The 26,974-nt window shown below is 29.6% G+C and overlaps 6 protein-coding genes across 12 annotated transcripts; 4 read left to right on the top strand and 2 right to left on the bottom strand.

The window, feature by feature from the left end:
* The first annotated feature begins 121 nt into the window (after window positions 1-121).
* Window positions 122-2,570, top strand: LOC113795082 (facilitated trehalose transporter Tret1-2 homolog). Its single transcript, XM_027345266.2, has 2 exons — window positions 122-1,891; window positions 1,969-2,570. The coding sequence occupies exons 1-2, from the start codon at window positions 876-878 to the stop codon at window positions 2,453-2,455; spliced, it is 1,503 nt and encodes a 500-aa protein (XP_027201067.2). The 5' UTR covers window positions 122-875; the 3' UTR covers window positions 2,456-2,570.
* Window positions 2,571-3,406: 836 nt separating this feature from the next.
* On the top strand, window positions 3,407-8,424 carry cni (protein cornichon). Of its 6 annotated transcripts, none has more exons than XM_075820351.1 (8): window positions 3,407-3,623; window positions 3,693-3,761; window positions 3,832-3,896; window positions 3,961-4,008; window positions 4,109-5,714; window positions 5,887-5,994; window positions 6,051-7,733; window positions 7,920-8,424. In XM_075820351.1, the coding sequence occupies exons 1-5, from the start codon at window positions 3,543-3,545 to the stop codon at window positions 4,281-4,283; spliced, it is 438 nt and encodes a 145-aa protein (XP_075676466.1). In that variant the 5' UTR covers window positions 3,407-3,542; the 3' UTR covers window positions 4,284-5,714; window positions 5,887-5,994; window positions 6,051-7,733; window positions 7,920-8,424. The 6 variants fall into 6 exon arrangements, with proteins under 6 accessions (XP_075676466.1, XP_075676469.1, XP_075676468.1 ...); XM_075820354.1 differs by having other exon boundaries at window positions 4,109-5,994; window positions 6,051-7,177; window positions 7,276-7,733; XM_075820353.1 differs by having other exon boundaries at window positions 4,109-5,994; window positions 6,051-7,177; window positions 7,273-7,733.
* Window positions 4,202-7,153, bottom strand: LOC113795076 (mitogen-activated protein kinase kinase kinase 11-like). The gene is made up of 6 exons (XM_027345260.2): window positions 6,499-7,153; window positions 6,232-6,415; window positions 6,006-6,154; window positions 5,472-5,942; window positions 5,321-5,401; window positions 4,202-5,267 (listed from the first exon to the last, which is right to left on the bottom strand). The coding sequence occupies exons 1-6, from the start codon at window positions 7,151-7,153 to the stop codon at window positions 4,567-4,569; spliced, it is 2,241 nt and encodes a 746-aa protein (XP_027201061.2). The 3' UTR covers window positions 4,202-4,566.
* On the bottom strand, window positions 8,287-12,102 carry LOC113795079 (uncharacterized). 2 transcript variants are annotated; one of them, XM_075820339.1, is made up of 7 exons: window positions 11,825-12,102; window positions 10,571-11,709; window positions 10,445-10,501; window positions 9,121-10,368; window positions 8,874-9,060; window positions 8,621-8,803; window positions 8,287-8,549 (listed from the first exon to the last, which is right to left on the bottom strand). In XM_075820339.1, the coding sequence occupies exons 2-7, from the start codon at window positions 10,640-10,642 to the stop codon at window positions 8,485-8,487; spliced, it is 1,812 nt and encodes a 603-aa protein (XP_075676454.1). In that variant the 5' UTR covers window positions 10,643-11,709; window positions 11,825-12,102; the 3' UTR covers window positions 8,287-8,484. The 2 variants fall into 2 exon arrangements, with proteins under 2 accessions (XP_075676454.1, XP_027201065.2); XM_027345264.2 differs by having other exon boundaries at window positions 10,571-10,647.
* An 895-nt stretch (window positions 12,103-12,997) lies between these two features.
* LOC113795043 (solute carrier organic anion transporter family member 3A1-like) lies at window positions 12,998-20,172 on the top strand. The gene is made up of 10 exons (XM_027345221.2): window positions 12,998-13,330; window positions 16,269-16,323; window positions 16,408-17,162; window positions 17,224-17,541; window positions 17,603-17,978; window positions 18,044-18,606; window positions 18,677-18,839; window positions 18,908-19,101; window positions 19,196-19,384; window positions 19,472-20,172. The coding sequence occupies exons 3-10, from the start codon at window positions 16,474-16,476 to the stop codon at window positions 19,959-19,961; spliced, it is 2,982 nt and encodes a 993-aa protein (XP_027201022.2). The 5' UTR covers window positions 12,998-13,330; window positions 16,269-16,323; window positions 16,408-16,473; the 3' UTR covers window positions 19,962-20,172.
* A 2,546-nt stretch (window positions 20,173-22,718) lies between these two features.
* LOC113795044 (solute carrier organic anion transporter family member 74D-like) lies at window positions 22,719-26,660 on the top strand. The gene is made up of 5 exons (XM_027345222.2): window positions 22,719-24,637; window positions 24,730-25,409; window positions 25,471-25,630; window positions 25,690-25,951; window positions 26,026-26,660. The coding sequence occupies exons 1-5, from the start codon at window positions 23,600-23,602 to the stop codon at window positions 26,352-26,354; spliced, it is 2,469 nt and encodes an 822-aa protein (XP_027201023.2). The 5' UTR covers window positions 22,719-23,599; the 3' UTR covers window positions 26,355-26,660.
* Window positions 26,661-26,974: the final 314 nt, after the last annotated feature.

The raw sequence follows: 26,974 nt of genomic DNA, 5'->3' as shown, positions 1-26,974 counted from the left end.
CGTTTCTTTTATTCGAATTGCGCTTGCGCTGATCAATGTTGTTGTTGTTTTTGTTCGGTTTGTTTGTCTGTCTGTCTGTCTGTCTGTTTCAAATGGATCATCAAAATACTGCTGTTGCTGCTGCTGCCAAATAAAAATGACCGGAATCGAATAATATCGATTCTTATGCAAACGATACTATCGATAGTACAGGACATTCATTCGAATTCTTTGAATCGATTGAACTGATTACGGTTATCGTTATTTTGATGATAATTATCTTGGAAAATTGCATTTGTTTTTTGGTCAACATCTTCAATCCAAAAAATAATCAGTCATTTTGCTTGTTTTTCTTGTCCTCGAAGTCTTCGCTAAATTTCTTCAAATCTAAACCCATAGATGACGCTAATGATCAACACAAAGAAACAATAAAAACAGACGACGACGACGACATCGATGATGACAAAAGAGATAAAAAAAGAAAAAGAAAAAACGCCATCTCAGCTCGACGAATTTTTTTTAATTGAATGATGAAGAAAAAAAATTGTTTACAAATCCTGAGCTATTGACAAACAACAACAAAAAAAAACATCAATCAAAAATGATCCTTTGTTAAGTTTTTTGTTTTTCAAATCAAAACAACAACAACAACAAAAAATCGATTATATTGAGTCGGATCAATTATTATATATTGATCATATGATGATCAAATCAAAGCAATCGTAAAATATTCTATTCCAGGATATTTTGATTGTTATATTTGTTGTGACAGATGTTAATGCCCATTGTTTATTTTGTTGTATACTCATTCGTTTAGCTTAGTTTAATTATCATCATCCTTTAATCTTTGTTCATCAGCGAATAATTTTCGCTTGATAATAATAATAGGAATAACAATGGCTGACACAACATTATTGATTGATGATCAACATCATCGAACACCAAAATATTATTTCGCCGCTTTAAGTGGATGGCTTGGTTCATTCTCAATGGGTACTGTACTTGGTTATTCGGCACCTGCATTGGCTAGCTTTGATCAACAAGGATCTCATATTCATCTGAATAAATTTACTGATTCAATTTTTGCCAGTCTAATGCCATTCGGTGCAATTATTGGATCAATATGTGCTGGTTTTTTTACCGAATCATTCGGTCGTAAAGGTACATTAATATTCACTACATTACCGTTTGTATCCGGTTGGATTCTTATGGCTTATTCGGGAAATTTGGATTCCCTTACAACATTAATGATTGGTCGTTTCTTAACCGGATTCTGTTGTGGTCTAATATCATTAACTGTTCCTGTTTATATTGGTGAAACATGTGATCCAGCAAAACGTGGATTTTTTGGTTCTGGTTTTCAATTGACCGTATCATTTGGCATAGTAGTTACATATGTTATTGGAAAATATTTTATTTGGTCAGATTTGGCATTATTTTTAACAGCTTTTCCATTGTTATTATTGTTGACTATTCTTTTTATGCCTGAATCACCCGTATGGTTATTGAAAAAAGGTCGTATTTCGGAAGCAACTGAAGCAAATATCTATTTACATGGTGCTGAAGGTAGCCGACGTATGGCTGTTGATATAACTATACCGACAACATATGTTATTGAACAAGATTCGAATGATAATGGTAATGGTATTGGTGGTGGTATCTACATCAATGGCAATGCATCGATTATGCAACAATTTCGATTATTTTCATTATCCAAATATAACAGGCCATTATACATTGCTATTGCATTGATGTTTTTTCAACAATTTTCCGGCGTAAATGCTATGATTTTTTTTATGACATCAATTTTTGAACGTTCCAAATTTGAATCAATTTCACCATCTGATTCGACTATTATTGTTGGTTTTATACAGGTTTTGGCTACATTATTGGCTTGTTTTCTTTCCGATAAGTATGTTGATATTTTTTGCTTGATCGTAGTTTATTTTAAATGATGATTTTATTTTTGAAAACAATCCATATCAATAGATTCGGACGACGTTTCCTAATGATTGTTTCCAGTATTGGTGGCCATCTAAGTTTAATACCATTAGCTATCTATTATTATATTGATGAAAAAAATATTGGTAATGATTTAAATATTCATTATGGATGGATACCGATAGTATCGATGGTATTTTTTATCATTTCATTTTCATTGGGTCTTGGTCCAATACCATGGTTGATAATGGGTGAAATATTACCACTGAATGTGAAAAAATTATCAACAATTATTGTATCATCATTTAATTGGTTTTGTGCATTCATTATAATTACATTCTATAATCAATTAGTTGAAACGGTTAGCAGCCAATTAACATATTTAATGTTTTCACTTATTTGTTTATCATGTGCTATATTCAATATCATATATTTACCTGAAACAAAAGGTAAATCATTTCAAGAAATTGAACAACTTTTCATACAAAATCAAGTTGAACGATCTCATAATGAACAACAACATAATGATGAATAATCATCATCATCATCCACTAAAAAATCAATTTTGACTGTTATTATTAATTAATTAATTAATTAAATCAATTAGAATAAATTAAATAAAAAATTTGGATCAATTTTTTTAATCAAAATGCTTGTGGCGATTCCAGTATAATTCTATTGTCTGGGTATTGTACTCCATTATCTGGGTTTACAAAATTAACAGAATGATTTAAACCAATTCCTTCGATTCGTCTGTTTATGCTCCAAGCATCAATGTGAATTATTGATCCAGGTTTAGCCACTTGTTTTGTAAATAGGAAGAAGTGTATCTTCGTCTCTTTTTTTTAACAATTTTCAAGACTTTTATGATTCCAATAAGATTCGATTGTCTTATTGAAATGATATTTGAGATTCAATGGTAATCGAAATGACAAAGAATCCGATTGAATTTTCGAAATAGTAGATTGATCCTATGTATTAAAACCAACAAAAATAGTAAGAATTAGTGTGATTTATTAAAAGTTAAACAATTGGCTATCACAAAATATATATGGAAAATAACTGTAAAAATACCGACATTTATATACAAAAAGCTACATAAAAATATTCTAAAATTCGACAAAAACTAGTTCGAAACGAACTAAAGTTCGTTTCGTCACAATTATCAAATATAAATTATAGGTGGAATATCAATCAATTTAGATCAATATTAGTAATATTAGCACAGCGTAAAATTGAATACTTGAAACAAACTTAAACTTTATTGAACTTTAAAATTCACATATTTATAATATATTCAGATTATTACTTAATTCTAAAATATTCAACAACAATTAGAGCAGATTTAACAAATTTTTACAAATTTCGAATACGAAGAATTTCCCTTGATATTTCTATTTTTGGTGAGATTGTTCTAAAATTGAAAAAAATTCGATTTTTTTTTTTGATATCGTCCTATATGAACAGTCATATGAACAGTTTACGCCTTGCACAAAATTAACACAGCAGTTTTTTCTTCGAAAAAAAAAATTACCAAAATTGGAAAATTTCGAATTTCGTATTCATTTTGATTTCATTCGAATTTACCTTGAAACAGAATTCCAATAATAAAATAATTGATAATGGCATTCGGTTTTACTGCATTTACCTATATTTTGGCATTAATTTTGGATGCTTTTCTCATTTTTTTCTCTGTTTTCCATGTGAGTTTTGTTTTCATTAAATCATCACGGTAATCATATCATCCATTCATATTTTTGATAAAATAATAGGTGATTGCATTCGATGAATTGAAAAATGATTTCAAAAATCCAATAACACAATGTAACACATTGAATCCGGTTGGTACAACAGAAAAAATCATTCAAACATGATTTTAATTGATTTCTTTTTCGTGTTTTTCTTGAATAGCTTGTATTACCTGAATTCGGTATCCACATCTTTTTCAACATATTGTTTCTAATCTGTGGAGAATGGTAATTTTTTTTCGGAATTTACTAAAAAATTAATGATAAATTTTTTTCCACTCATCCATTACAGGCTTACTTTGATAATAAATGCTCCACTTATTGCCTATCATATCCATAGGTTTGTTAAAAAAAATTCTTTTATTCTAAAAATAATTTATTGTTAATGAATCATCAATTTCTATTTAATATTACCATTGTTATCATTATCATCATAATAGATATATGAATCGTCCGGTAATGTCATCACCAGGACTTTATGATCCAACAACAATAATGAATGCTGATCAATTATCACGAGCAACAAAAGAAGGTTGGGGTAAATTGGCATTCTATTTATTATCATTTTTCTATTATCTTTATGGTATGATTTATAATCTAACAATGACGGTTTGAAACAAATAAATATCGAATTCTTGGAAAATCGAAAACAAAACTGTCAAGCAAATCCTCAAATCATTATTTATTATCATTCTGCCTGCACACACATACACACCACAAACACAACCATTTTTGAAAACAAACAGTTTTAGTTTACCAAAACAGAAACCTTGTGTGCAAAATAATAATAATGATAATCAGTTTTTTTTTTTGTAAATACTTAAATAAATAAAAAAAATATCTTTGATTATTTTTTTAGATTTATAGACTACAAATGTCGAAATAGAATCGAACCACATCATCTCATTGATTGAAATTCCATTTCAAATTGATCCAATTCTTGTTGTAAATCATTATCAATTTTTTCATCATCATTTTTTATCATCATAAACATTGATGGTGTTATTGTCGTTGTTTTTCCATCGATCACCAATGTTTCATTTGTAATGATAATCTTTTTGTTGTTATTATAATCATCATCATCATCGAATGTTTGTTGTTGTTGATATGGTTGTGAATGATTATTTGTTAAATGATCATCACCATCATATGAATAATAATTATGATTATCATCAACATCTTCTTCTTCATCATCAAATTCATCATCATTATCATCATGTTGCCATTCATAGCTAGCTGTTTGGTTCATTGTTGTTGATGTGGTTTTTGTGTTTGTTGTTGTTGTTGTTGTTGTTGGCTGAAATTGTTCCCAAAATGGAATTCTTTGTGAATATTTTGTCTGACCATGATAGGTACGATTAAGAGAGAGCATTACGAGAGCATTTGTATCATTATCAACAATATTATCTTCACTATCAACATGAAATATTGAACGTTGTTCATGTGGACGATGATTATTATCATTCAATAATGAGTGATCATTATCATCATTATGGCCAAAAATTCTTTTCAAAAATCGACCAATCTTTTTCATTTTCGATGATGATACTGATGATGATTGTTGTTGTTGATAACATTCCAAATCTACACAATCTGTATCTGTTTTGAAATCGAAATTTTAACAAACATCTTCAAGCAAAAAACAAATTTACCTTGAGACATTGAACTAGTACGTGAAACATTTACAAAAAGATCTGTATGCAATTCACGTCTTATTTTGGTTCCAGGTGTCCCTATTGGATTGAATGGAAAAAATTATTGTAAAAATGAAAAAGATTTTATCGTTGAAAAACAATTCCATACATGTTTTATTCAAAGTTTTTGCCTGTAAACTTGGATGTGATGAATGTTCAAGACTAGTTTTCGTTACCGTAACGTTATGGCAAAAATCTTTTGGATAACTAATCAATGGTGGACGGCCATCTTTTTTTCGATTTATCGATTTATTACGTTGAAAATTTTTTTGCTCATTCTGTTCCAATATTTGTTTCAATTCACGACCAACAACTTCAATTTCTCTTTCAGTTAATCGTTTAGATTTTTCCTGTAATGATCGTTCAATTTCATTCATTTTTGCTTCTTTTAATTCGGCTTTTTTCTCCCGTGATTGTAATTCTTTTTCTTTTTCTTTTAAACTTTTCCATATTTCTTCGAACCAATTTTTTTTCATCAATTTAAATTGTTCCATATTGATAACATTGAATGATGATTTTTCCAGGTCATTTCGTATTTTTTGAAAACTTGGCCGTAATGATGGTTCTTGTTGCCAACATTCTACACCCCAAAAAAAATGAAGTTATGAAAAGATTCGGATTAAGGAAATAAGGTAAAAAAAACCTTGTAAAATATGTTTTAATTCTTCCGGGCAATTTTTCGGAATAGGTAATGTTAATTGACGATTACCAATACCATAGGCAACAGCAGCACCGGCAATATTTTTATATGGTATTTCGGCTGTTAATAGCTCCCATAATACAACGCCAAAGCTAAATGAATTGAATGGATCGAGTGATTTAGCATCATTCATTGATTCATATTGAAATCAAATCAAAACAAAACAAACCTCCAAACATCACTTGCTTTTGAAAATTTGGAATGTGTTATTGATTCGGGTGCCATCCATGCATATGTACCACATGGTGTCATCATTGATGTTGAATCTGTTAATTCACGTGCCAAACCTAAATCGGTTAATTTTAATTGTTTTTCTAACCATCTTCCTTTGCCGATAGGTTGATCAAGTAAAACTAATAATGAATGAAAATAAAAAGGGGTAAGTAAGTGAAAGGTAAGTACAAAACAAAATAACAAAACTGATTATTATTCTTACTATTTGATGATTTTAAATCACGATGAATGATTGGTTTTGGTTTAAAATTATGTAAATATTCCATTGCACTAGAAATTTGTTTAGCAAAATTAATAATAATTGTTGGTGATAGATTATGTTTTTGTAATAAATCTTGTAATGATTTTCCCGATGCATATTCCATAACAAGATATATTTTTCGATGATTCATTGATAATCCATAAATTCGAATGATATTTGGATGATCCAGATAAAATTGTAAACGTGCCTCCTCCTTCAACGAATCATTAATCATTTCAATGGATTTTTGTTGATGATAAATTGGTTCTTTAATGGCAACCAATTCTTGTTGATATTGGCCACGATAAACCTGACCAAAACCACCACGTCCGATTAATTTTTCAAATTTTAATCGATTAAAATTTATTATCGGTATTTCGTATAAATGTTTTGATTTTGGTGATAATATCGGTGGTATCGATGATAATGATGATGATGTTGTCGTTGTCGCTGTTGTTGTTGTTGCTGATTGAAATGATATACAATCATCTTGATATTCATAACGATGAAATTTGTTGGTTCCATTTTTTACCAAATCCTCTTCTTCACCACAGTCATCATCATCATCATCGCTATAATCAACAGGTGGTTCATAACAATATTTGGTTACAATCATTTTTTCGAGATTCGAGGTTTTCAGGTAAATTTTTTTTTTTTTAAAACGATCTTTACACGTTCATGGCCAACGAGAGAAAAAAACTTGATCTATATTTTTATCCAACAAACAAACATCAGTAGCAGAAAAAAAATCCACAACAAACAAACAAACAACAACAACAACAGTAACAAAAATCTGTTCTTACATCCGATCAAACGGTTTCGATGGTGACCAGAAAAAAAAATAACAAAATTGCAAAATAGATTTTTGAATGATAATGATTATGATGATCCAATATTCAATTTAATTTAATTATCTTATGACGGAGACGGATTATGATAACTTTTTATTATCACAAAAATCGGTTTGGTTGGTCAAAATAACAACAACAACAACAGCCAAGAAAATCAACAATTAAAGACAACAACGACGACGACGATGATAATGGTAATGATATTTATCACGTAGCATCAAAAACGGGGAGAAGACATTGAAAAAAAAACAAGAAACTCGTGCTATGCTCGTATTATATCCATTTAGATGATATGAAAATGAGGATTTAAAGTATGACTTTTTTTTTGGCTATAAACGACCACAGGTAATATAACTATCTGGAGAGAAAGTAATTATTTTTATTTTCCATAAATGGATTTCAATCATTTTTTCAATTTCTTCCACAAGCTTCTTTCTTTTGCCAAATGTAGTAATATTTCTTCTTTTTTTTCAAATATTTTTTGGACATTTTTTTTGCTGTTGTCCCAAATGAATGAATGAATGAATTAAGGGCAAACAAACAAACAAACAGGACAATTGACAGATCTTGATTCTTTCGCCATATGACATTGACAATGATATAGGATTGCGCCCGGGAAAATTTTGAAAAAATAAAAACACGGACATTCGTTATGTGACACTAGTGATTTTATTAATTTTATTATGTAAACATAAGCCAACCCTATATATATTCTCAAACAACCTGATCATTCCAAAGACATGTGATCTATACGTGTTATCATTTTCAATTAAAAAATAAGATAATGATGATGGGTAATAGGATAAACAACAAGATAAACGGACGGAAATCAATAAAATTCTCAATAACAACAAAAATTTTTTTTTTTAAAAATGAAATAAACATTTATAATCCTCACTTTTATAAAATTGATTATTCTTTTTTTCTTTTTTAATTCAAAAATTTATAGTCAGTGTTTGTGTGTCAGTGTATGTGTGTCCAAAATATAAATATTTCAAACAAAAGAATAGAGTTCATTCCGAATAATAAAGAAGAAGAAGAAAAAACAAAAAGATAATAATATCACGCATACGATTTTTTAAAAAATAAAATAAAATTATCGCCGAAATTTACTATGCCGCATTTGTAATAATTTTTTCATCAAAGGAGCAGGTTTCGATTCTGTGTTGGATGAATGAAAGAAAATTTTTTTATCATTTTTCATCAAAAGGATGGTTAATTTACAAACTTACTATTTGAAATCTGTGTTATCGATGACGATAATGCAGCTTTGATTCCACCACCACCTACACCACCAATAGCTCTACTACTTGTTGATGATTTTGACAATGGATATGGTGTATTAAAATTTCGTTCTTGTCGTCGACGAATTTCTCTTGGCGTTTTAGCTGCATCCAATTGTTGTGTTTTACGTTCTATGCCAAAAAAAAATGAGAATTTTATTTTATTTTGAAAACAAAAAAATTTCAAAATCAACAAACAAACCAGGTATTGCTTGACGTTGTTTTGAATTAATATTCTTGGTTATATTTTTTAATTTTTGTTCACGTTCATTCAAACAATGATCATAAAAATCACGCCAAAATTCAAATTTATTTTGATCCATTCGTTTGTTTTTGAAATCTTTTTCACAAAATTCACGCCATAATTCATCAGTATCTTCCAATAATTGCTATTGATAAATAGAATAATAATAGAATTTCAACGAAATAATCAATAAATGAACACATACCGGATTATAATGTTCAATTCGTCGAAGTTGTTGTACAGTACATTTAGCAAACACAGGTTTCAATATAAAATAAGGTAGATCACCAACTTCATAGATTTTATTCACATGATTCATTAATACTTTAATACAAATATCTTGTAAACGATATACTTTCGGTACGGTTACTACTTTTGATGAACCAGCATAAACCTGTGTACGACCTTTAAATTTCATACCGGCCATATTTATCATTGAATTTTTATCTTTATCTAAATCATCATTATTTATGTTGGATTTTTGTGGTTGATAATATTGATAAATGCTTGGATCATATCGATTTGCCGATGCATTCAATGATTGCATCATTTCTCTATCAAATGATGATGATGATGATGATTGCTGTGGTTGATAAGGACTGTAGCTTGAATAATCATCATTATTCAAAGATGATTGATCCATTCGATTATTATTGCGACCATGGTGTTTAGCACTGGTGGTTGTTGTTGTTGCTGTTGCTGTTAACACCTGATCACTCATGTTCAACATTGAACTAAACATATCATCACCATTTGAAGAAGAAATAATTGTTTTTGAATGTCGCGATGATGATGATGTTTGGTCTTTGGTATTAGGACAACGTGATTCGTTAGGGGTGGTCATCATCATTTCACCATTTAAATATTTTTGACTGTAATCATTATCACATGATGATCGATAACGTTTATTATTAGTATCGATAACATTACCACCACCACTACTGCCAACAGAATCATCATTACGATGTTTACGTTTTTTATCTTTTTTTCTTTCTTTACGTTCATCACCATCATCATCTTTTAAATTATTCTCTTTGGATTTGGATTTCTTTTTTTTCTTATGTTTCTTTTTATTACTATTAGTATTAATAGTTTCATGATGATTTGGACTAGTACTTTCTTCTGATCTGTTATCCGAAACATAATGATTTCTTTCATCATCATCATCATCATTATCATCATCGTTATTGCCATTAAAATGTTGTTGTTGTTGATCATCTGAATCCATATTGCCTGATTGATATTCTTGATCATAACTATGATGATGATCGTCGTTGTTCATTGATTCATGTTCGGATTCATCATCATCATCATCTTCTTCTTCTTCTTGACGTTTTTGTTGATTTTTAAGAAATTGTTTCCAAGCATTTATCAACAATTTTGCCGTTTTACCAATATCATTATTTTTTTCTTGTTTACTTAGTTCACGTAATTTATAACCGATACCAGTTTCCTGAAGGAAAAAGAAATTTTAATCAAATCAAAATCAATTTTGGTTATCAGCAACCGATTTCGAAATAAATAAATACCTCTAATAATTGAAATGAAATTGGTATCTTTTGCAATTTATGTAATATATGCATTGTCTGTAAACAAACAGAAAAAAAATTTGTAAATAATAATCAATATTTTTATCAATAATAGTCTCGGTTTACCTTTTCAAAGCTAACACCTTTGTCCAATTTTTTCTTCAAATGATTTACAGTTTCAATATGTTTATCACTCATGGTTTCTATAGAAAAAAAGATTAGATTTTGTTTTTTACAATGAAGAATTTATCAAGTTGAAAACAATAAAATGACTATTTATTTTTTAGGTTATCTAATAATGATCACAGCCAATGTCTGATTTGTGTTTTTGTTTTGGTTTCAGGCAAGAATCAAGCCAAGTCGAATTGAATTTTCAAATTTATTTCGTCAATCATCTATTCATGGGGGAGGATATTTCAATTTCAAAATCGAAAACAAAAAAATCTTCAAATCGATCGGAAGGAAGTGTTTTTGTTGATCTGCACACATGGATTGCCAACACAAATATATCACATACACACACACTTTGGATGAGAAACCAGAATATTTAAAATTTCAAAAAAAAAGAAAAACAAAAAAACAGACAGCCAAAGATTAAAACAACATTTAACACGAGGATTTCTCTTCGTTTTTTTGTCGTCGTTGTCAAAGGTGAATAGGTTTTTCTCTCAATTTTTTCTTGGAAACTTTTGATGATGAGGACTGTTTTTCTTCTTTCTTTCTTCAAAATGATGATGATGCTCGAAAGAAGTAATTTCTTTCTCTCTCTCTTTATCTGTATCAATCACAATCTGTGGATGTGCGAATGTCACATTTCACAATACACAGACACATCACATAACACTTTTTTGAAGGAGAAAATATACACTTTAAAAATGTTCAGAGGGAAAGAGAACTTCTCTTCTTGAATGATGATGATGATGATAAAGACGGCGACGACAACGACAACAATATTCAAAGTAGAACAACAAGACCGACAAAAAGTGAGAAAAAAAGGATAGAGAGAAGAAAAGACTCGGTCAGCTGGTGAATTTTTTAAAAAAATCAATTTTTTTTTCACTCGTTTTTTCTTCTTTGATTGTTGATTGCGTAACAAAAATTTTTTCAAAAATGCAGTGTTTGTTGGCAAAGAATAATCAATGAAGATGATGATGAGCATAAACAGACCAAGAGAGAGAGAAATAATTTTTCGAAGAGAAAGATCGAACGAGATAATGGTAGCCGGTGGATGGATTGATTTTTTTGGGTTTTTTCTCTTCTTCTTTCTATAAAAAGATTTTGAAAACAAAAAACATCAAAATGAAATGAATTGTCAAACGCAAAAAACGAAACAAAAAAAAAAACGAAACAAAAAACCAGAAAACAAAACAAAAAACTTACTAAAGGTTTTGATCGAATTCAATTCGATACACGTAGGTTGTTGTTGTTGTTGTCGTCGTTGTTTTATGGATAGATTTTTGGAACAAATATGATCATTATTGATTGGGGAGAAAAAAATGAAGAAAAAACAAATTTTGTTGTTTTCGTTTCTCGATGACGATCATATGTGTGTGTGTGTGGTTGGTTTGTTTGTTTTCTTCTGACGAGCATTTTGGTGTCGCTCCACGATTTGAGGATTTTTCCCCGATATTTTTTTTTCTTTCGAAAAAAAATTCAATACAGATGGCGCTGGCTACAAAATATATTTTTTAATTTCGATTTTTTTTTTAAACAAAAAAAAAATTTTCAAATTTTCAATTTTTGTTGTAAAAACAATAATAATTCTTTACGAAATTCAATCGAATCTTTCATAAATGATTGTTGTTGATTATTATTCATTTGAAAGAGGAACCATTTCAAATAAATTTTATTATAAAATTCTCCAATCATTCGACGATAATCCATTTTTGGATCTATTGACGATAATGATGAAATAATCAAAATAAATTTCATTCCGGTTAATGATTCATAATAAATTAATCGATATCGAGAATTTTGAAACCAAAAATAATCATTATCATAATAATCATTTGGATGTGGATAATTGATCCTTGGTGGTAAAAGACGTTTGTTAAATGATTTTAACGATAACACTAGACCATATAGAATTTGTTGATAATCATCATCATTATTTGTTGAATTTTTTGTTTGATTCAACAAATGAAATAAACATTTTCCATTCGTATCGAATATAAGACAATCAGAATTAGATGCTGATGGTAATGACATTTTTCAAAGTTTTCTTTCAAAACGAAAAAACCAAAAACCAAAATCAAATTTCAAAACGAAAATCCAAAAAAAAAAATCGAACACTTTTTTTGATTATATAATTCGAAATAAAAGCTCACTAACCTTTTTTTGCGCATGCGTATTATCTCACGCGCGTGTCTCTTTAAATTCTAAGCTCCTCCTCCTCCTCTTCCTCTCTTTCGAATTGATGATAGATTCGAATCTTTTTTTCTTTCTCTCTCTTCGAATGAAGATAGCATTCCATCTTGGGCCAGCGAGAAGAAAGATTTTTTTTTCGTGCAAATGTTGTTTATATACGGACGTCGTTAGTTTTGTGTTTTTGTTTTGTGTTTTTGTTTTTGTTGTTTTTTGATTCACTTTTTTCTCACTTTCGTTAAAAAACCATCGTCATTCGATTTTTTCTTGTTTTGTGTGTGTGTGTGTGTGTTTTTCCCTTGCAATTCTCTCTCTTTTTTCGAATCAATTATTGATAAGAATGATGATAGATTTGTTGTTGTTGTTCAATTGTTTTGTTGTTTATCATTTGATTGACAAAATTCTGCCCGAAAACAACAACAACAACAACAAATTGTGATCCAGCACACAGACAAATTGATGAAACAACAACAACAAAAAAATCGAGCTTTAAAATTATCATCATCATTGAGCCATAATCAGGTATGTACCAAAAAATGGATCAAATTCGAATCCAAATTCCAGAATTCGAATCCAAAAAGATTCGAATTCTGGAATTATCATTGAATGTGTCTTGTGTGTGTGCGATGTGATATGATATGATGTCCATTTTGTCATTGTTATTGAATCTTTTCTTGTTGTTATTACAGACGACGACGATACCAGTTCATTAATCTTTCTTATATGTGTATGTGTGAATCTAATTCGCATTTCTTATAGTGTGAATGAAAGAAGTTTGTTCGTTTTCGTTTCTTTTTAATTGCAAAAAGTCGATGTTCTTTTTTATTATGTCGTCACATTGATCATCATCGTTGTTGTTGAACTGCTTTTATGGAACCAATTCTTATTGCATAATATTATTACTTGTTTGCTTGTTTTTTTGGCAGCCAATGATGTTGAAAATGAAAAGCGTCTGAATTGTCATAATGATGTGCTTTTTGCTTGAATGATTAGTTGGTTGTGTTTATTCCCTCTAAAAATAACCAAATTTTGTTGAATATTCACCATAATATATAAACGAAACACAAATCAAGGTTCACGAACTTTTTTTTGTTTGTATGTTTTGTTTTTGAATTCACACAATGTTCATCATCATTATCAAAATTCAATGTAAATCCTGAATACTTGTTGTTCTCAATTACGTTCCATATGGAACAGTTTACTTTTTAGTTTGTTTTTGTTTTTTGTGAAAGTGAACCAGGAACAAATAACAACACTTGTTGTTTTGTTTGTGTTTTTTCGAATGTTTTTGATGATATTCTCATATTACCTTTATATGTACTCAAACTGGATTTTTTTCTTTCCACCATCATCATACAATGTATTCTCTCTTTCCTCTGTTCTGTTTTTTGTTTTTTTGTGGCCAAGATTGTAATCGAATAGCCAGATATATAAAGAAGAAGAATGAATCGGGGAAAAAAACGTGACCAACATTCCCATTCAATGATTGTTTTATTATTATCTTTAAAGTTTTTTGTTATACAATCGATATTATTTTGCAGAAAAAAAAAGATTTTATCATGAATGGTCATTATACAACAGAAAATATGATAACATCATCAAAACCAAAATCTTGATTGTAAATTGGCCATTTCCTTCTTCTTTCGTTTTTCGGAAAAAATGAGCCAAAAACAATGCAATGTTATTGTTGTTGTTTTGCCTTTGTTTTTTTGTTTGTTCACTTTCTATTCAAACAACAACAACAACAAAAAACCAAAAAAAATGAAATAAACTAATTAACTTTTATTTTAAAACATTTTTGTTTGATAATTGAAAAAAAAATCCACCTTCCTTCCATTCACATTTTGTTTAGTGAAAATTTCCTGTTTTTTTCCCTCTCTCTCTGTCTCTTTATGTAACGACGTCAGTCAGATAAACATTCGATTTCCCTTAATCAAAAAATTTTTCGTAATGAGCATGCGTATTGTAATTAATCTCATCATTATAATCAGAAAAAAATTTATTTTGATCATTATCGATTGATTGATTTTTTTTTATTTGGTTAAACAAAAAAAGATTATTATCCTGTTTATCATATCCTGGTAAATATGGGGATGTTTTTTTTTACCAAATAACAACCAAATCTAAAATGATATGTCATTAGGGAAAAAAAACGTTATGCCAATGCTTTTCAAAAAAAAGATTTTTCTCATTTCGGTCCATCAAATGTTTTCTGTTTTTTTTTTTTAATAATGAGGTAATTATATTTGTAATCAAACAACCTATCCATTTTATCATCATCATTATAATAATAATATCTTTTTACCTTTATATAATTATCCTAATAATAATTAATGATTAGAAAGGATGTTAATTGATGACATTTTTTTTTTTTTTTTTTGGTTTGGCCACACATACATTCTGTCATTTTTTCAACAAAAAAAAATTTGACATTTTATTGAAAAAGTGTGGATTGATTGATTTTTAAAAAAAATTCACATTGAATTCATATATGGTTCATATAATCAGCCAACCAATCGATCAATATTTTTTTTTTTCGATTCGATAATAATGATGATGACAAGACAGGACAATAGAATGGCAAAAAGTCAATGCCAAATCATTTTTTTTTCATATATGTAATGTAATGTAATTTAGATTCGAATCGAAACATTTCAAATTGCCCTTCTCTCCATTCCAATATGGCTATATAGGGAGAGAAAAAGAGAAATAAAAAGGGGATCACATCATCAGCGAAAAAACAAATTTTTTTTGCTTCATCATTTTTTTCTGTTCCGATCAATAATAAATCAAGAACTGAATCGATTTTTAAAATCGATGATTATTGAAAAAAATTGTGATTTTTGATTGATTGAATGAATGATAAAACCTTTTTTTCCAGTTTTTTTCGTTTTTGCATTTTTCGATTCGATTATTGATTCGATAAGTTTTTTTTCTGTTTATCAACGAGGTGAATCGCAGGCGCAAAAAAAAAGACATTTGTTGAATTTTCATATGAGAGTTGAGTGTTTACTTTCAATTTTGTTTCTCAATTTCCAAAATAAATCTTGTTCACGTGGCAAAAATATTTTTTGTCAATAAAACTTGTCCAGTTGTTGCTGCTGATGTTTGCATCTCTTATAAACATACATCTGACCGATGTAAGATTTTAAAGTTGAATATTTTTTTTTTCAATCTCCATCATCAAACATTAATCATGTTGTGGTGATGGAGAAAAACCGGTGTTGTTGTTGAAGAAGAAAAAAAACGGTGAAAGTTGAAATTGCGGTTTTTTGCGGATCTTCGTTCCGTTATTCGGTGAATAGATAGAAACAGAGAGCGAGAGAGAGAGAGAGAAAGTTATTTTGTAATTTTTTTTTTGTTTTTTGTTTTTGGTTAGATTGAATTGCATCGCATTAGCTTCGCGAAATTGATTTTCTTTTCTGATTTTTGTCTGATGAAAAACAAATTTTTTTTTTAGGTTTTTGCAGCACAAAACGCGACAACAAAAATATCAAATTTACTAAAAAAAAAATTGTAAGTTGATCTATTTCATTTGTTGAGTTTTCAAAGAAAAAAAACTTTTGGTTGTTTTTATTGAAATTGTTGTTGTTTTGTAGCGAAATTCTAGTCTTTCAATATTTTACTGAAGGATATCATTTTAGAAATATTATCAAATATCAAAAATGAATAAAGAAATACAATCATCATCGACATCGACTGGTGTTAAACATTTATATGGTCATCATCATCATCATCATCAACAACATCATCATTATCATAATAAGATGCATTATTCGGGTGAATCCGGTAATGGTGGTGTGCCATCATCATCATCATCATCATCGATACAACAGCAACCATCTAATATGATGATAACAACACATTCACATCATCATAGACCACGTTATATACATGGTCATCGTAGAGCTAAAAGTGCTGGTAATGCACAATCAGCAACACGTGATTCATATTCATATTATGCTGCAACTGGTCTTTATGCACATCAATCAGGTGAATCATTAGTTGATAAATCTGGTCCAATTATTGCATTAGCTGTGCCTAATTTAAAGAAAACATCATCCGAAAAAACAATACATTATGATGCTGCATATCCACCATATTATTTTCCATTACATCATCATACATCATCGATTGATCCAAATATATCGATTAAATATTCATCATTAAAAATGCGTACTGGTGATCATAATAATGGTGATGATGATGATTTTGATGTAGAAAAAATTGAATGTGGTTGTTTAGCAATGAAATTTGATTCATTAAGACGTTATGCAACTATACAATTTTTTGTCTTTCTTTGTTGCCTGTTGGTAACATTACAACAAGCACTTTCATCCGGATATTTTAATAGGTAAGTTTCCATTTTTTTTTGGATGGACCTTAATTTCAAATCGTTTTTCCTACATAATCAGTGTTATTACTACAATGGAAAAACGTTTCGATATTTCATCACAAATGTCTGGTGCCATTGTATCAACATTTGAAATTGGAAATCTTGCCACAATAATATTTGTTAGTTATTTTGGTACACATCGTCATATTCCACGTTGGATTGGAACCGGAATAGTTGTCACTGCCATTGGTTCATTAATATTTTCATTACCACATTTTATGTCACTTAGATCACCATTAGATAGTAATGGTAGAAATCAATCTGATCAACAATATTTAGATAATACATGTCGTATTCCTAAACCAGCATTAACATCACCATTTTTGGAAAAAGCAAGGTAAAATTTTGTACATCTTGTTTTAACATTTGATTCATTATTTGATTTGATTAACAAACAGTCAATTTATTAATCTTGGTCTATTGGATGATGATCCAAATTGTCAACAAGAATCAAATTATCATGCACCACAAATGTTAGTTTTTATGTTGGCAATGGTATTGATTGGTTGTGGTGGTACACCGATTTTTACATTAGGTACCACTTATATTGATGATCATGTACCGAAAGAAAGTTCATCAATGTATATGGGATGTATGTACAGTATGGTTGCATTTGGTTTAGTATGTGGATTTCTTCTTGGTGGATTTTTTATCAATGTTCATGAAAATGCATTGGGTACTGGTATTGTACCGCAAGATATTTTTCCTGGTCATCCTAAATGGATTGGTGCTTGGTGGGCAGGTTTCATAATGCTTGGTGTACTTTTGCTAATCGTATGTTTTTATCATTGCAATTGAGATTTATTCATTGATTCATTTTTTCAAAATTACATTTACAGATATCGATACCATTTTTTATATTTCCAAAAAGTTTAAAAACAAAAAAACCAAAAGAATTAATGGTTGCATTACCATCAAACGGTGGTCATTCATATACGGGTAATAATAGTAATTGTGCTGGTAATAAATCTACAAACAATGATGATCCAAATGGAACAATAAATTCAAAAAATATAAAATATGGTCGTAAATTAGGTGAAATACCTGCTTGTATGTGGCGTTTAGCAACCAATCCGGTTTATATGGTTACCTGTCTTGGTTCCTGTATGGAATTAGCTATTGTAAGCGGATTTTTAATATTTCTACCGAAATATTTGGAAACACAATTTTCATTGGGAAAATCTCAGGCAAATCTATTTGCCGGTGGTATTGCTATTCCGGGTGCTTGTTTTGGAATATTTCTCGGTGGTTATATTCTTAAACGATTTCAACTAACACCAAAAGGTGCCATTCAAGTGGTATTATTTTTCAATATTATCTGTATGGGCTTGTATACGGCATTATATTTTCTTGGTTGTGAAAATGTCAAAATGGCTGGTACAACATTACCATACGCCAACACGTACGTTTATTTTGATTTGCATTTTTTATAATCTCGAATTACATCTTTTTTTCCTTGATGAATTATTCAGTACAAGATTTCAGGATTCATTTTCAGTAAATCTAACTGCCGAATGTAATCTTGGTTGTCGTTGTTCATCAAATGATTTAGAACCGGTATGTGATGTTCGTAATAAAATCAGTTATTATTCACCATGTTTTGCCGGATGTACTTCGGTCGACAATTCTCGTGATGTAAGTTTTTTTTTTTAATTCAACAATGAAAAAATCAATTAAATAATGTGTTTTTCGTTGATTTTTAGATTCGAAATTATAGTAACTGTGCTTGTCTTTTATCGAACAATAATAATAATCGTGAAATTACTATGGTACCAATAGTAACTCCTGGACCATGTCATCAAATATGTACAGCAATGGTACCATTTATGGTTTTATTATTTGTTATAACATTGGTTGTTTCAATTACACAAATGCCTGTTGTTATGATTACATTGAGGTATGTTTTTGTGTAATGGGAAAACTTAATTATTTATTTATTTATTCATTGAAAATAATCTTTATTTAAAAATTTGTTTTCTATGCAAATGAAGATCGGTTGATGAAGAAGAACGTTCATTAGCATTAGGAATGCAATTTGTATTGTTTCGTTTGTTTGGTTATATACCATCGCCAATTGTTTTCGGTAATGTTATCGATTCAACATGTTTAGTTTGGAAAAATCATTGCGGTGAACAAGGTGGTTTCTGTTTACTTTATAATATTGAACAATTTCGTTTAAGGTAAATTTTCTATACATACAAAAATCAAATTTTTTAAAACAAAATTTATTCATTTGTTTTCGTTTTGATTTTTTTGTGTCAAAATAGATATGTTGGCGTTTGCAGTGCATTCAAAATAACGGCAGCTATTTTATTTTTTTTCGATTTATTATTAATTTGTTATCGTGAAAAAAAAGAATTGAAAAAATTACAAATGAAAACCGGTGGATTTACAACGGATGAAGTAATATCATCAATAATATCATTGGATCGTTTATCAGTATTTGGTTGGGCTGTTGGTCCTGAAACAATAGCTGAAGCTGATGAAGAACAACAACCATTAGGAGGAATAAATCAACACCATCAACAACAATTGATGCAAGATTCAGATTATAATTCAGCTATCGATGATGATGATGATGTTGAACATTCATCATCAAATCTTTCTTCAATTGGTGGTGGTGGTGGTGGTCGAAATGATAATAATAAAAATGATAATGATAATCAACCATCATCATCAACAAATTGTATACAGATTGAAATGTTACCATCCACTTCACGATATCAACATCATCATCGTTCGGAAAGTTTAGTTTAGTATAAATCAATGGATGGGGTTACCATCATTTATTTATGTTTAAAAATCATCGACAATTGTGACTTGGTTATCATTTTTTCATAATCAAAAAATTTTTTTTATTTATTTTTTCTTCTCTTCTTTTTTTTTGCCCAAAACTGTGATACATCGAACACCCCGACTATTGAACAAAATAATACTGGAAATTAGGCAATCAAAACAAAATTGAAAAGGAAAATAACATATATAATCGACTAATTATAGGAAACTTTATGTAACTATGAAAAAATAATTTATTCTCGATCAAATCAATCAAATCAAACGAATCAAAATTGTCCATTATATTTATTGTCCATATTTTTCTATTTATAAAAAAATGAAAATGAAAAAGATTATTTGAAAAAACTTGCCTACCTCTAATTGATCATCATCGATTCATCGATTACCATAAAGGTTGCTATTGGAAACGTTTATGATTGAAAAGTTTTTTTCATTTTTTTCAGGACCATTTACAATGATGATGATCGACTGATATTTGCTACACTGCAGTGGGCATATATCCAATCTTTATATTGTGGATATTTTGTGTGTTTAGCTTTTTGTTATTTTGAATTTTGAATCAAAAAACAAATGAGAAAAAATCGTTTGTTTGGTTTTGTTTGAACGGGACTGAACATTTCCTGTCGTGGTCCTTTACTTGTAGAGGACAAGGCCATTTCTAGAATTTGACAATTTTCAATTGTCATTGACCCTATGGATTGTTTGCATCCCCGGCCTCAAAAAAAAAAATCATCATCATTCGATGACCATGACATTTTGGTTGGGGGAGGGGGGTTGCATTCGATATTCGTTTAGATCAAGTGGAAGAATGAACAAGAAAAAAAAGTGAAAGCCAAAGTGTTATCCCCCCTAAAGAAAATTTTATTTTGCAGAAAACAAAAAATCACGAAACAAAAGAAATTGACAAAGACCAAGACCAAGACCAAAGGTCAGTGCCGCTCGTTCTAACCAATTGGTGAATGACCGAAAATCGTCGTCTACCATCACAATTGTCTAACAACAACAACAAGACAAAAAACACCTAGACATTCGTCAGTCAAAGGCCAAAGGGAAAATCAACTTTTTTCTTTTCTTCGTTTGCAAAGCAATAAAAAGACCAAAAGAAGAAAATATTGAACGAAGTAGACATATACCTCACTCACTCACCATAATAGGGTTCTTTGACCAGTCCAGATTTCCCATGGTCAATTCGTTTGTCGTTAAGTTTTTTCTTCTTTTTTTTCTATTCAACTCTTTCTTTTCATCATTTTTTTCTTTTGGTTTTGATTTTGAGATTTTCACATGGAAAAATTTCCCAACAAAAAGTTTCTTTGGATGTCATTGGCCTGTCCTTGAACTTGTACGCGTACCATGGCCACCTTAAGGTACCTTAAGGTATTATAAAGTTGTTGATAATGGAGGCTGGTGGTTTGATTTGATTTTTGTAAATCACCAGTTTATACCGGTCAATACCGGTGTTGTTATTCAGTTTTTTTTGGTCTAAAAATATGTGTGTTTTTTCAAGTAAAATCCGGTATTTTTGTGGACATTCAGCCACATGGTGATAGCATAGAAACCTAGATTTTTTTTAATGAAAAAATTGACCATTATTAAACGAATGGAGAAAAAAAACATTAATTAATCAAGTAAAAAGGTAAATTGAGAAAGTAAATTGAGAAAAGACCAAAACTAGATTGTTTCTTTGGTTTTCTTTCTCCCCCAGAGAACGAACGAAAATGAAAAGTTTTCCATTTTTCCTTTCATTTGATTTGATGATCAATTCTCAATCACCATCATCATTATCAAATTTTTTTTCAAAATTAAAAAAAAATGTATAAAAAAAACTGGGTTTGGCAAATCAAACAAGCAAAAATAGGACATGGAAAAAAAATATTATCATCGAGAGAAAAGAGAAAATAGGCAGCCAACCAACCAAAGAAATATTACAAAAGAATTTGATTGTGTGTTGTTGGTGTTTGGGAAAAAAAATCAAAAACAAAAGAAAAAAGAAAAGAAAGGGTTAATAATAACTATTTTGATCATATTTGAATGAATGGATTTCATTGATTTTTTCGATTTTTGATCTTTGATTTTGATCTTTTAATTTTTGAATTTTCAAGATTTTGATCTTAGAAATTTAGAAATTTTGAATTTTTCGATTTTGATCTTTGATCTTGATTTTTGATTTTTTAAATTTTTTGAATTCTTTGATTCTTGATTTTGATCTTTAAATTTTTATCTTTGAATTCGATTTTTGATTTTGATCAAAAAAACGAAACAAACTTCTTATTCTAATAGTTGATTTGAAAATTAAAAAAAAAAACTCAAGTCAGAAGAGAAAAGTTTCTTTTTGTTGATAAAATTCGTTTGGTTATGTTATTTTTATCCATGATAATTAATGATAATCATTGATTATCATTGTTTTGGCTTGTGTGAATGAATGACATATCATCTAACAAATCCAGTTCTATCCAGAAGAACTTAGCTTCCCCAAAGCGACTGTTTCGCATCCAAATATTCAATTCCACAATCAAATAAAATATTCCGTCAAGAATCGATTCCGATTCTGGATATTCTGCTCAATCTCTCTCTCTCTCTTTCTCTCTTGCTCGTAAACCATGTGTGTTTTGTTTTGTGTTTCCCGAATTGCACATGTTCACCAAAAAAAAAAAAACCATCATCATCAAAATCTTTCTGAAAAAAATTTTTCAACTGTTGTTTTGTTTGTATCTTCAGTGTGTGGTGAATGTTTGGTATGTTTGATGGTGTTGTTGTTCTCTCTCTCTCTCTCTCTCTCTCTCTCTCTCTCTCTGAACAACAATCAACAACAAAAAAACGATATCTTTTTCGGTCTTTTTTTCTGGGTAGCAGTAATAAATAAAAATGATATCGGAAAACCCAAACAACAACAACAGAAAGTGCTTTCTTCATTTTTGCGAATGAATGAATTATCCATCCATACACAAAACACCACTCTCTTTCTCTCTCTGTGTTTGCCAGTGTTTGTTGTGTGTATTTCATAACTAAATAAGACAGTCGCCGCCGTAGCCGTAGCCGTCATCAGTCTTGTCGTCGTAAACGAACGAAATCCAAAATAGTCGTCCAGTTTTAATCGCGACAACCAACGAAACAACCAGCCAAAGACGATGACAAACTGGCCAAACATTTAGAGAGTTTTGTTTTTTTCTTACCTAGACATTTAAATAGAAAAGACCCAGACAGACTTGTGTCTCTCTCCGTTGTTTCATTTCATTTCATTTCAATTCAATCGGTGGTTGAGAGTGATAGTTTTTCTTCATCATCGTCTTCAAACTTGTCGTCGTCGTTGTCTTCAATATTTACCTTCAAGCAATGATTAAAAAAAATATCTAAGAGGATCATCATGATGATGGCGATGATCATGATGAAGATGATTATCATCCCAAAAAAGATTTGAATAGATTTTTTTTTTCATATAAATAAATAAATATCTGCTTGTTCTGAAAAAAACTTTTACCTTGTTTTGTTTTGTTTGTTTTGTTTTGTTTTGTTTTTGTTTTTCAAAATTTCTCAAATCTTCATCATTGAAATCTTCAGGTTTTTTTCTCTCGAAAACTTCTTCGAAAACTTTGGCCCAAAAAATGTCATCGTCATCAGAATCATCATCATCGTCATCATCAGAATCATCGAAATCATCATCATCGTCAAATACTGATGATTGTTTATTGAATTATGAAAATTGTTCAACGATCATAATTCGACCATCTGAACGTGGAAATGAAGTGTTAACAATTCCAATGCCAACGCCAACACCGACAACAACAACCACGATGACAACGAAACCGACAATGATGATGAAAATGGATAGTGAGGATCTACCATCATCAACAAAGAATAATAATAATGACTTTTCATGTGGAATATTCAATTGGCATCCACATTGTTTACAACGTTTTGCAAATAAAAAATGTTTTCTTACATTATTCTGTTTAACATCAATATTACAGGGTGTTTATTATACATATTTTGTTAGTGTTTTAACAACAATTGAAAAATTATATCAAATACAAAGTCGTACAATCGGTATGGTAATGAGTTCAACCGAAATCGGTCAAATAAGTGGTGCATTATTATTAACATATTATGGTGGTCAAGGACATCGTCCAAGATGGATTGCAACCGGAATGTTAATGTTCGCTTGTGCTGCATTATTATGTTCAACACCACATTATTTGTTTGGTAGTCAACAATCAAAAAATATGATTACCGTTGATGATAATGATGATGGTACTACTTCGATATCATTATCATCCGTAACCATACCAATGTGTATGATTAATTCATCGATAACAATTGATCAAATGGAAATTTGTTCAGAAAAATCCGATTCTATTCAACAACAAAGTCGTATGATAAATTTTATATTAGCCATATTTTTTATGAGTTTATTGATGATTGGTTTGGGAACAACAGCTGTCAATACATTAGGAATACCATATATTGATGATAATGTTGCACCAAAAGAATCACCATTATATTTTGGTATTACTATCGGGGTGAGGATTTTTGGTCCGGTTTGTGGATTTCTTCTCGGATCAGTTTGTACTGGGATTCCGGTACAATTTCCATTTGGTACTTCGGATTTACAACCAAATGATCCAAATTGGATTGGTGCTTGGGTATGTTTGATTGATTGATTGATTTTCTTTTTACAAATCTTCATTCTTCATAATCATTTCATTATGTTTTTTTGTGTTTGAATTTGATTTAGTGGCTTGGTTTATTTTTAGTCGGTGTATCATTATTATTAGCATCTATACCGATGATGATTTTTCCACGTCGTTTACCACAACCAGATCCAAGTTCTTATTGTCATCAACAACAACAACAACAACAACAGCAAATTGAACAACAACAACAACAAATTGAACAAGAAAATCTTCTTAAATCACAAAAAATCACTGATCAAAAAGATGTAGAGCATGTTACGCAAAGTGAATCAATCACTTACTACAATAATCTACAATCCACAGATAATGATAATTCCAAATCAATTTGTGGTGGTGGTAGTGGTGGTGATAGTGGATTTTCACAAGCATTAAAACGTTTACTTACAAATAAAATATTACTTTGTCGAACGGCTAGTTCGGTATTACATATTCTACCAATATCTGGTCTTTATACATTTTTGCCAAAATATCTAGAAAGTCAATATCAATTAATAGCAGGTGATGCTAATATAATTGCCGGTCTAGCCGGTATTTTGGTTATGGGATTTGGTGTATTTGCAAGCGGTACATTTATGCGTCGTTTTAATCCAAGTGCACAATCAGTTGCAAAATGGATTGCATTTGCTGCAATATCACATGTTATCGGTATGATTATTCTAATGTTTCTTGGTTGTCCACCAAATCAATTTGCTGGTATTAAACAACAGGATTCAATGACTGGGTAATGTCCAATTTCTTTCATTTCTTTTCGCTTTCTAATTAATTATTCTTTTCAAAACCAGCCGTAATTATTTTGTTGGAATTGATCAAAAAAATCTTACCTGTTCATTTGATTGTAATTGTCCACAAGGTAGATTTGAACCAATATGTGGTACAAATGGTATTACATATTTATCACCTTGTTTGGCTGGTTGTTCATCAATTCATATCAATAATACCGAGGTAACAATTTTTGATTTTTGAATAGAAATTTATCGGTGATTTTTTTTTCGTTTTATAAGAAATTCTATACCAACTGTAAATGTGATCATCATCATCCTGATTCCAGTGATAATATTATAATAAGAAAAAAGATAATAGCAAAACCAGGAATATGTCCATCAAAGTGCAATACATTAACATTATATGTTATAATATTTTCATTATCAGCACTAATAATATCTACCTCTGAAGTTGGTGCAATGTTATTAACATTACGTTGTGTTGAACCAAGAGATAAAGCAATGGCATTAGGTTTTATTTCATTTGCTACCGGATTGTTTGGTATGTTTCATTCATTTAAAATTATCTTTTTTTAAAAATATACCATCCATTAACTAAATTAACAATCATTTTAGGCAATGTACCATGTCCAATATTATATGGAACAGTTATTGATTCAACATGTTTATTTTGGGAAGAAAATTGTGGTAAATTAGGTGCATGTCGTCTATATAATCAAACAAATTTCCGTCAATTATTTCATGGTTTAACAGCATTATTAATGTTTTTGGGATTTTGTATTGATCTCATTGTTTGTTATAAAGCATCAGCCATACGATTTCATGATGATAATAATGATAATAATGATGATGATGATGATAATAATAAAAATGAATATCAAATCAATAATGATGATGATTTAAATGAACTAAAAATCGTTCAACATCATCAACAACAACCGTAAACAACAACAACAACCAGAAGCCAATTTTTTAATCATCCTTATCCATGCATCCATCATTGTTTAGTTTATTTTTACTTGCTGTTTTTTTTTATATAATAATAATAATTTTTTTCTAATTTGACTTTTTTACAAAATTAATCGTTGTTTGTTTGTGATCTGTAAAACAATCCAATTTTCATCAATCCAAAACAATAACCATACTGAAAAAAAACTTAATGATTGTTACTTTTTCATAACCATGTTATTTTGTCATTTTTTATTTTATTTATATTTCTGTCATTCCTTTTGTTTAAATCAATGATAAAATGTCCGATTTTTTTTAACTTTTAAATAAATATTTTTGGTTCGTTTTTTTCCAATTCCTTGGTACAGTTGGTTTCGACCTTTTTTCTTTTGCGGCAGCCACAGCAGCATCAATCAATCACACCGGATAGATTTTCTTACATTGTTGTCTGGTGAATGTCATTTCAAGTATTTTTTTTTACAAGTTTGATACGTGAAGAGTGAACGGAAAAAGAAAATTTCCATTTTCAATTTGATAATGGCATACTGACTGAGTATTACCGATGATGACGATGACGATGATTATGTGATATTTAATCGTCATCGAAGTCGAGGTT

Source organism: Dermatophagoides pteronyssinus, unplaced genomic scaffold, assembly GCF_027571235.1.
Source record: "Dermatophagoides pteronyssinus isolate colony J.1.1.1.1 unplaced genomic scaffold, Derpt_VIB-CSIC_2022.12 sq0006, whole genome shotgun sequence".
NCBI lineage: Eukaryota > Metazoa > Arthropoda > Arachnida > Sarcoptiformes > Pyroglyphidae > Dermatophagoides > Dermatophagoides pteronyssinus.
This window is presented reverse-complemented; position numbering and strand designations above follow the sequence as displayed.